This window comes from Salmo salar, chromosome ssa07 (genome assembly GCF_905237065.1).
Source record: "Salmo salar chromosome ssa07, Ssal_v3.1, whole genome shotgun sequence".
Taxonomy (NCBI): Eukaryota; Metazoa; Chordata; class Actinopteri; order Salmoniformes; family Salmonidae; genus Salmo; species Salmo salar.
In genome coordinates, this window is record NC_059448.1 from 43,056,675 (window position 1) to 43,067,744 (window position 11,070).

The window sequence follows — 11,070 nt, forward strand, 5'->3', positions numbered from 1 at the left end:
GGGGTCCGTCCGTCTGCCTCTACAGCTTCCTTGGGGTTCGTCCGCCTGCCTCTACGGCTTCCTCGGGGTCCATCCGCCTGCCTCTACGGCTTCCTCGGGGTCCGTCCGTCTGCCTCTACGGCTTCCTCGGGGTCCGTCCGTCTGCCTCTACGGCTTCCTCGGGTCCGTCCGTCTGCCTCTACGGCTTCCTCGGGGTCCGTCCGTCTGCCTCTACGGCTTCCTCGGGGTCCGTCCGTCTGCCTCTACGGCTTCCTCGGGGTCCGTCCGTCTGCCTCTACGGCTTCCTCGGGGTCCGTCCGCCTGCCTCCTCGGCTTCCTCGGGGTCCGTCCGTCTGCCTCTACGGCTTCCTCGGGGTCCGTCCGTCTGTCTCTACGGCGTCCTCGGGGTCCGTCCGTCTGCCTCTACGGCGTCCTCGGGGTCAGTCCGTCTGCCTCTACGGCTTCCTCGGGGTCCATCCGTCTGCCTCTACGGCTTCCTCGGGGTCCGTCCGTCTATCTATATCAGTCTATATTTATTATTTTCTTGCTACTTCTATCAAAGCCTTATTCATTCATATTGTATGTATTTATTACCCTCCATGTCATTATGGTTAGCTCACAGTACATTTTTTATTTTTCTCTCATACATTTCCACGTGTGTTTGAGTGTCTATGTAAATGAGTGTCTGTTTTTGTAACTTTTCATATGCGTGCATGTTAATGAATCATACCTAATTGAATACCGGTTTGGGTGTGTTTAACTGAGCTGTGTGTGTGTGTGTTGTGTCCTAACAGGAGAGCGTGGGCCAGCCCCTTTTCCTGCTGGTGTGTGCTCTGACCCAGCAGATGTCTAAAGGCCCAGTGGACTCAGTCACAGAAAAGGCTCTTTACACACTTAACGAAGACTGGTTACTGTGGCAGGCTCAGGACTTCAGCCCAATGGTACACACACACACACACACACACACACACACACACACACACACACACACACACACACACACACACACACACACACACACACACACACACACACACACACACACACACACACACAGCACACTGCCACGAACACACCCTTCCTGGATCTAGGGCAAGGCGAGAGAGGTAGTTGGCAGTTCCTCCTTTATGTTTTGTTTGTTACCAGAAAAGTTGTGGTTAGGGGAGCTAGTCTGCTAGTTGTGGTTAGGGGAGCTAGTCTGCTAGTTGTGGTTAGGGGAGCTAGTCTGCTAGTTGTGGTTAGGGGAGCTAGTCTGCTAGTTGTGGTTAGGGGAGCTAGTCTGCTAGTTGTGGTTAGGGGAGCTAGTGATGTTACCCTCACAAAGATCCTCACATGCGATGTTGACAGGGAAACTATTGCTGTTTTAGGAAGCTATTAGTAGATATGGCCTCCGCTTTCGCACATTTCTCAGTTTGTCTCTCAGAAGCGAAAGATTAACCCATTTAAATGAAAGAAACGAGTCTAGAAGTAAATGGATCAGAGCCAAAATGGACCCAGACTCTAGTCTTTATAAGCATAGGTTGAGCCATATGGTAATCCTGCTGAGACAGTTGCTCAGTGGTTTCTAATACCAGAGAAATGTTATCCCTGTAGTGTATAGGTTTTATTGTATGAAGTCTATCAAGTGATATACACAGACATGTGGCTTTATAAAAATGTAGCTAGTTGTATGTTTTCCCTGACCCAACTAGAAAGATAGTGGGAAAGGTTAGCTTCAGTGGTTAGCCACACTGATGAATAGATCTTATCTCACGTTTAATTTTATAACCCAAACCTCATGTAAGTAGCCTACATCATGATGTATGTGTGTCTGTTGACCCCCTCCTCCACCCACCCTCCACCCCAGAGGCTACAGGTGCTGTTTGCTGTGGGAACAGACGGAGAGGTCAGTGAGCCTCTTGAGGTCAATGCTCTGGACTGTGACACGGTGGAGCAGGTCAAGGAGAAGATTCTCCTGGCCTTCAAGACCAAGTTTGGCTTCCCCTACAACACCCCTCTCCAACAGATGCACATCGGTCAGTTTCCGTACCTCATGTGTCCGAGACATTAGGAGAGAATGCAAGAGTGAAGAGTGCTGGCGGGAATTATGACTCTAAAAGCATGTGTACCTCAAATGAAACATCTTGATCGATCATACATTCTTTCAAAGGAATGGCTTTCAAATGTTCATTAGAATGAATTCTCTCTCTCTGTTTCTTGAACTCTGCAGAGTATGAGAAGAATGGAAGGTTTGTCCCACTGAAGGAGGTGGATGCCAGCTCAGAGGTTCTAGGAGAAGTGACCATGCTCAACACACTCAAGCACTACAAGGTTAGAGAACACTACCAAGATTCCTGATACAGGAAATAAGCCTAATCTCACGTTCAATATTTCTCTCCATATCTCAAATCACCGTCTATGACAGAGAATATATATTTTTTTACATGTAGTTGAAGGCCTAAATTAAAAAAAAATGCAGATTAAAGGTCCAATCACTGGCAGCTGTAGTATTACTCAATGGCTAATGCCTGGATTCCATCAGTACTGCTGAAGAGCTGCGCGATTGGAATTTAAAGGCAACGTTCCCGTGTCTGCGGAGACTGCATTCACTGTAAACCCTGCATATGTCGGCTCAATAGGAAAATACCTTTCCATTTCAATCGTGCTATAACGCGGATCTTCCGCGATCCGGATTCAATCTAGTCCTGAGTAGTTGTAATAACTAGACGGATTGGGTTGTCAAATTGTTGCTTAATGTCGCCAAACCACATGCACAAATTTGTCAGGTATCTTATAAGTAGAGGGCCCCACTAGACCAGAACACCCTTGACATTGAATCAGAGTACTAAGTACAGTGTACTGCTCTGCTGCTCTCATTCTGCAGCCTGCTTTTCAAGGCTAATAACAAACAGTATTAGCTCCATTCAAGTGTAACCCTCTCACCAGGCTCGAATATGACTCTCACAATATTAACTTATGCAGAGTATCTCAGCAGCATGGGATGTTAGGTGAGAAGGACATCTCCAATAAGAATTCCTATTGTAAACTATCTAGGGTTATGACAATAGGGTATTAACTTCAGATTAAATGATTATAGGTTTCTGTTATTGAATCAGGATAAACCATCCCATGCATTAAATTAAATTGAAACAATCAATGACTCCACCATGGCAATATACATAACGTTCCATATGTGTATTAAAACATTTTTAAACACAAATACATTTTCAGACACGTCAAAAGACATAAAAAATAATAAACCCCAATGAGTCCAAATTATTTCAAGTTTGCTTAAATAAACCGTTGGCGTGCATTGGAGCTCAAAAAAATGATGACATCCAAAAATATCCTGAAACACCTCACGTTGTGGTTACTCACGACTTGGTAGATATTCCCTCAGCGAAGTATGGCAGTTCCATGCAGGTTTCCTCACAAAGTCCAAGGCAAGCACAGCTACCCATGCAGACAGTACTCCTTAGCCGTAACCGATATCCCATGGGAACACGAACTCGTTAAGCTTCCCAAGCAATTATCTCCCGGTGTCACACGATGCTAGGCTAACCTCAAGGCTGGCAAATACCTCCACAACGAGACGATAGCTTCAGTCTTTACTAAGTTTTAACAAAATTATAACTCTTTTATAAAATAAAACATGTATTTCCCTTCATGTCTTAGTAGGTATGGGTTTTGTTCTAGTTCTGTCGTCTTCTTTTATAATTTCTTTACCAACCGTCCTAAGGTAAAAACGTCCATCCTCTCATCAACGTCTTTTCCCTCTCTTTTTTCCAGGCCTCCCGTTAACCAGGTCAACTCCCATTGGCCACAACTTAACAAGCGACCTTATTGGTCAAAACTTAAACTTCAAAGTAAAACAAACTATTCACTTATACATTAAATAAATATTTCTTCAAAAGCATAATGCATTAACAACATTACAGTTTAGGAGCAATTCAATCATCTTTTAAATATATAACCAATTAATTATAACAAATAAACTCAATACCTGGTTCAAACAAGGGTATTACACAAGGCAGTCTGGCTGGTAGGACTGAGCTGCCTGTCACAAGGCTAAACCAGACCACAAATAGATTAGAACTCCTGTACTCTTTATTAGTCTCACTGTAGAACATTACTGTATTTTAGGTCTACCAGCTGGTTGAGAAGCTGGTAACTATCGACCCTCTAACTCGGTGTGTGTCTACAGGTACCAGATGGAGCGTCCATCAAAGTGCTCTCTAAGACCCATCCCAGTCTGAGTCCTCAGAGCAGCCTGAAAGGTAAGGGTGTCAACAGAGATTGCCATGCTACAGTACACCATGCCTCCATAGCTCCTAGAGATGTGGATCTTGTACACTTTGCCTCACACTGTATTAAACAGGAAATTAATGGTTGTGTGTGTGTGTGTGTGCGTGCGTGCGAGAAGGGGGGGTGCCTAGAGTACACTACACACAGAGTACACACGAACAGTATTCACACACACACACAAGCGCATGCTCATAGTTAATGCTCATCACACTACCACACACGTGTGCACGGGGTAACTTTTGCGATTCGCTTTGTCAAAGTCCATCTTTTATTTATTGTATTTGTTTATTTAAACTTTTATTTTGGCAGGGTGGAGTCCCATTGAGACCAAGGTCTCTTTTACAAGGGAGCCCTGCGTGCAAACAATTACTCAATCAAGGCAGCATGGGCCCATAAGAAATACACAAAGAAACATACAAATAACAAAACAACATTCAACAAAACAAACATTCCTCAGTAAAGTTGAGTTTAAAGTAGACATGTTTTGCTCCACATTTACCCTCCCCATCTTTGTAATATTGTTATATGGCAGATGTGAAACACAAGTGAGATGCAAAACCACTTAACTGTGTCAGTTTATATAAAACACTAACAGAAACCAGGAAGCTATTTAGTACAATTGTCTGGTATTGAGTCATCCATGGTGACCTGTTGTTGTGTATTTGTCACAGACGATCAGAACTACTCCACAAAGTACTTCCATCTGGTAAGTGCCAACATGACCTCTGAATTTGATGTCACTGATTTGCGTTTGATATGATTGATTAATGGTGCTCTTTGACCCAGATTGACCCTGACATTGACCAGGACCAAAAGAAGAACCCAGAGAGGAAGAAGCTGAAACTGAAGGAAGTGTACCTCACCAAGCTGCTCTCCACCAAGGCAAGAAAACTCACTGTTAACTTACATCCTGACCTGTCAAACCAACCCCTTTCAACCTGCCACTGTGCTCTGATAAATGGTTAACTGAAAGATGGAAATCTAGACTCTTCAGTTACGTGAGATCCAGCATACATAGTGACTGTGTAACAGTTCCCTTCCCTTTTCTCATTTCCCTTATGAACATTGCTTTAAAAAAAAAACATGGATAGGTACTAAAGTGGCTTGCTTAGAGCTGTCAGTGCGGTTTCAGTGTAAGGGACATTATATATGACCATATGCCCTCCACTTCCTCCTTTCTCAGGTGGCTGTGCATTCGTTTGTGGAAAACCTGTTCAGAACGATCTGGGGAACCCCTAACCTCAAAACCCCGCCTGCCATCAAGTACTTCTTTGACTTCCTGGACGCCCAGGGAGAGAGCAAGAGGATCAGTGACCCGGATGTACTGCACATCTGGAAAACCAACAGGTATGTGTTCATCTGGGTCATATGGATGTGTCACTGCAACCTTAAAGGTCCTTAATGATGTCACCATTGTCCTTGATTCTAGGCAATGTTGTGATGCTATTTTTATTGACTTGGCCATGGCTTTTGATACGGTAGATTCTTGTGGGCCGCTAATGAGTATTGGTGTCTCTGAGGGGTCTTTGGCCTGATTTGCTAACTTCCTCTCTCTCAAAGAGTGCAGAGTATAAAGCCAGAAAATCTGCTGTCTCAGCCACTGCCTGTCACCAAGGGAGTACCCCAAGGCTCAATCCTAGGCCCACGCTCTTCTCAATTTACATCAACAACATAGCTCAGGCAGTAGGAAGCTCTCTCATCCATTTATATGCAGATGATACAGTCTTATACTCAGCTGGCCCCTCCCTGTATTTAGTGTTAAATGCTCTACAACAAAGTTATCTTAGTGTCTGACAAGCTTTCTCTACCCTTAACCTTGTTCTTAACACCTCCAAAACAAAGGTCATGTGGTTTGGTAAGAAGAATGCCCCTCTCCCCACAGGTGTGATTACTACCTCTGAGGGTTTAGAGCTTGAGGTAGTCACCTCATACAAGTACTTAGGAGTATGATTAGACGGTACACTGTCCTTCTCTCAGCACATATCAAAGCTGCAGGCTAAAGTTAAATCTAGACTTGGTTTCCTCTATCGTAATCGCTCCTCTTTCCCTGCTGCCAAACTAACCCTGATACAGATGACCATCCTACCCATGCTAGATTACGGATACATAATTTATAGATCGGCAGGTGAGGGTGCTCTTAAGCGGCTAGATGTTCCCTACCATTCGGCCATCAGATTTGCCACCAATGCTACTTTATAGGACACATCACTGCACTCTATACTCTTCTGTAAACTGGTCATCTCTGTATACCCGTCGCTAGACCCACTGGTTGATGCTTATTTATAAAACCCTCTTAGGCCTCACTCCCCCCTATCTGAGATACCTACTGCAGCTCCCATCCTCCACATACAACACCCGTTCTGCCAGTCACATTCTGTTAAAGGAACCCAAAGCAAACACATCCCTGGGTCGCTCGTCTTTTCAGTTCGCTGCAGCTAGCGACTGGAACGAGCTGCAACAAACACTCAAACTGGACAGTTTTATCTCAATCTCTTTATTCAAAGACTCAATCATGGACACTCTAACTGACAGCTGTGGCTGCTTTGCGTGATGTATTGTTGTCTCTACTTTCTTGCCCTTTGTGCTGTTGTCTATGCCCAATAATGTTTGTACCATGTTTTGTGCTTCTACCATATTGTGTTGCTACCATGTTGTCCTGTTGCTACCATGATGTGTTGCTGCCTTGCTATGTTGTGGTCTTAGGTCTTTCTTTATGTAGATTTGTGTTGTCTCTCTTGTCGTGATGTGCGTGTTGTCCTATATTTTTTATTTGTAATCACAGCCCTCGTCCCCGCAGGAGGCCTTTTGCCTTTTGGTAGGCCGTCATTGTAAATAAGAATTTGTTCTTAACTGACTTGCCTAGTTAAATTAAGGTTTAATAAAATACAAATACTCATTAGATCACACTGTAGCAAAACATTTTGCAATGGAAAACGAATATGAGCATTTTATTTTTATGAGCATTAAGTTCAAGTAGTCCCTCCATTTTTCAGTGTTTTCTTCCGTTTGGTGCCTAATGAATATGACCCTGATGGTACACCTGTTTGAGTATGTTTATAGTAGAATCCATCTTTCTTAATGTCTTTCCTCATGTCCAATCAATGTGTTGTATTTACTCACTCATACTCAATCCACTGCTCACTGTATTGGGATAGTGATAGAATGTTTGACTGGCCCTCTGTCCTGCTCCTTCCTAGCCTGCCCCTGCGGTTCTGGGTGAACATCCTGAAGAACCCCCAGTTTGTGTTCGACATGGAGAAGACCCCGCCTCTGGACGGCTGTCTGTCTGTCATTGCCCAGGCCTTCATGGACTCCTTCTCCCTGGCTGAGAAACAGTTGGGCAAGGTGGGGCCAGGACAGAGACATTACAGAATATAACGACTAACACACCTCATCTCTTGTGCTTTTGTGTGCGTTTCTGCTAATCTCAATGTCAAATATGCAAAAAGAGTTGGTGGTTCACACAACTTTCAATGTAAAATATACTAGGAGCCATGTAACAGACAAAGGTTGGTGGTTCCAATCTCGTATCTTGCGCGTTTGTGTATGTTTCCACAAGCCTTAATGTCATTTATTCAAAGATGCGAAAATGCGAAGTTAAATTCCTGCTTTGGACCTGAGATGTTTTAGGTTCAAAGTAAATTTCTTGTGTTTTTGTGTAAGTTTACACAATTCTCTATGTCAAAAATACAAAGAGCCTGGTAAAGAATGTGAAGGAGACAGTGGTCCAATGGTTAAATCCCTGCCTAGCAGCAAAGCGGTTGTAGGTTCAAGCCTAAATTCTTGTATGTTTCTGCAACTGTCAATGTCAAATATACAAAGAGAAGTGTAATAAATGTTAAGGAGTTTGTGGCTCTGGTGCAAGAATCTCGCCCCCTAAGGACAGGGATGTAGGTTTGAACCTAGGTGCCCGCTACTGGGCATGGTTGCCTACTGAGGACTCTGCTGGTCAGTGAGTCAAGGCCATTAGTGAATAGTGCTTTTCGAGGTAGTTTCGATTCGATTATTAGTTTTCGATTTCAAATATATTATTTAAACATGAAATGCTCTATGCGGGTTGAATGCTGTAACACAGAATAAAACAATTATTAAAAGTCCCATGATGGTGGTGACTGCCCCTTACTGCTTATCACTTATTAACCATCATTTATTCACAATATTTCAGTTTTTTAATACATTTGATGACTTCATTATTTCATTCGAAGTCATCATCTCATCTCTATAGAGCTGCTGCCTATGCGGTCTGACAAAATCACTATTTTAGTAGTTCTTCAAAGTAAATAAGGCATACTTTTATGACTGCTGAATACCAACTATCAATCACTTAGATCATGTAATTTCAGGTAGCGTCTTGTCTCCAATGTTCCCTCTAAACTGATCCACTTAGATCATGTATTTTCAGGTAGAGATACCTTAAGCGTCTTGTCTCCAATGTTCCCTCTAAACTGCACAAGCTAGGCCCGCACCTCCTCCAGGCCTGCCACACAGAAGAAATGTCAGGCCGCGCAGAGACGCAAGAGATTGAACTTCACTGAGTTCACCACATTAGTTTGCACTATATAGATCAATGTTTTTCTGTGATTGAATCAACATTATATCAGCCCCTTTTCAATGCAACGAAACAAATCAAACTTTGCAAGATTTGAGGGTGTGATTTTGTTGTAGGCAGAGCGCAACGGAGTAGAATTCTATTGGTGGGTAGCCCACTAGGGGTCTTTCAATCACCTGCTAGTGAATGAACGTGCTTTTCAGATCAGTTCAGAGCTGCTCATGTGAACATTTGTTGATATTCTTTGCTAGTTAGCGAGTTATTACCCTAGTTATAGATAAGTATAGGTCAGCAATGGGGAGGTACTGCTTCCTACAAGAGCACAAAACTTGTGGGCTACATTTCAAGCCATCTTTGAAAAGCCAGTCAGGTAAAAAGCTTGTCTTAATTAAAGGGGCAGTGTTGTATTTTGAGACAGGCTTGAATATGCAAATAAGCCAATAGTCAGAGGGGTAGCCTACATTCTAATTATCTGTATGTTAATAATACATTTTATTTTGCGAAGATGTTTCTTGCAACATACAATACAATTTACAGTCACCTATTTGGTCCAATAGTGTTACAGACCAAGTAAAAAATCATTAATGTCAAGCCCTTCATAATGTAAAATAATGTTTTTAAAAATGTCATGCAATGTAGGCCTGCATTGAACACCAGATATTAGGCTACTGTAGGCTATATCATAGAAATCAAAAGCTATTTCCGTGTGAAAATGTTATGGGATTTGCTCCATTGGCTTTGTTGGTAGGCCTACATTATGCTCAAGTAGCCTATTGGCTATTGTCAAACTGTAAGGATATAGCCTCAGTCTTCACAAAAAAATGTGCATTGGAAGTTGCAAATAATTCTCACAACTTTCAAGTTTCCACTCACAAGACCTAACATTTCAGTGACCCAAAGAATTTGAGGCAACATGCTTGTCTCTTCTCTCCCTTTCTGTGTTTGCCCTACACAGACAGGCCAAGTAGAAGCACAATGGATTATGGTCATTGTAGTTAATTACCATGTTTCTTTGCAGTATGTAGAATATTGGCTTGTTGGAAAATACAACTCCCTACTACATCGCACAGTTCAGGCTTGATCTGATTTATCGCTAGAGAAACTGCGCATTGAGCTCACAGAAAAAACAAACAAAATTGAATTCAAATGAACTTAACCGACGTCAATCCATTAGTTGTTTTAAAAAATGAAAAATAAGAAATGTCAGTTAAACGCTCAGCACTAGCATCGATAGGTATAATGCCAGTAGCTGCTTATGGATTTGACAGCTCTACCTTGAATCGAGCCCATAGATGTAAAACAAAATGCAAGCCACAGATTTGGTCTCATAACTTCCAGGCCTCTTAGAATACCTGGCATTGACAATGCTAGAAGCTCAAATGTAAGCACACCTATCACCTAGATTTGACATGACTCTTCTACCCTCTCTCTGTTCCAGCATGACCCAACCAATAAGCTGCTCTATGCCAAAGATATCTCCCAGTACAAGCAGGAAGTAAGGGCTTACTACAAGCAGGTCAGGGACCAGCCACCAATCAGCAGCTCTGAGTTCAAGGAATTCCTGCATGAGGAGTCAAAGGTACCTCCCATCAAGTGGTTCAGTTTTCTATTAAATAATTAATTTTGATATTGTGCTTTAAGGACATTAAATTTATATTTCTTTCTTTAGAAACATGAAAACGAATTCAATGAATCTGCTGCCCTCTGGGAGCTCAACAAGTACATGCAGCGGTACTTTAATGAGGTAAACTGTCTTTTTCACTCCCTTTAGTCTCACCACCCGAGTAATCTCCCCTTAATTGGCATTCATGATTGTTCCCATAACCTTTACACTTCCCCTGGACTGTCTAATCACTTCAACCAGGACTAAACATCTTGAAATAGCTGTTGTTCAGGCCAACATGACCACTGTGTAACTGTAAAGCTGACTGGAACAACGCCTAGGTCTTGGGAAATGAGAAGTAACTGCAGTGTCAAGGCAGAGCATAAAACACAGCTTATACACTTCTCTGTGTGGTGGGAGTCAGGCTGTTTTCAGTTCTTCATTTTGTAATGATCTATGGACTGTTTTGAGCTCCACAATGGCAGCTGGCCATACCTATGCCAAATATTTAGTTTAAATTTGCCTAGATTGTGTGGAATGATAATCCCCCATTGTGGCTTATTGCGACTGGCTGAGGTCTTAAATTTATGGACACAAGCTGGCCTTTTATTTTTTTTGCCCATTTGTGAAAACAATTGGATGCGTTTGGTGTTTC

The 11,070-nt window shown here is 42.7% G+C and overlaps 1 protein-coding gene across 7 annotated transcripts in view; it reads left to right on the forward strand.

Moving 5' to 3' along the window:
- LOC106609289 (plexin-C1) overlaps positions 1–11,070 on the forward strand; it is a 34,514-nt gene that overhangs the window by 22,607 nt on the left and 837 nt on the right. For all 7 annotated transcript variants that reach the window (XM_014207927.2, XM_014207928.2, XM_045722016.1 and 4 more), the window contains 10 exons: positions 774–920; positions 1,826–1,994; positions 2,189–2,289; positions 4,163–4,235; positions 4,935–4,969; positions 5,050–5,145; positions 5,447–5,610; positions 7,461–7,608; positions 10,251–10,391; positions 10,482–10,556. In XM_014207927.2, coding sequence (XP_014063402.1) covers positions 774–920; positions 1,826–1,994; positions 2,189–2,289; positions 4,163–4,235; positions 4,935–4,969; positions 5,050–5,145; positions 5,447–5,610; positions 7,461–7,608; positions 10,251–10,391; positions 10,482–10,556 — 1,149 coding nt within the window. The remainder of the gene's footprint in view (positions 1–773; positions 921–1,825; positions 1,995–2,188; positions 2,290–4,162; positions 4,236–4,934; positions 4,970–5,049; positions 5,146–5,446; positions 5,611–7,460; positions 7,609–10,250; positions 10,392–10,481; positions 10,557–11,070) is intronic.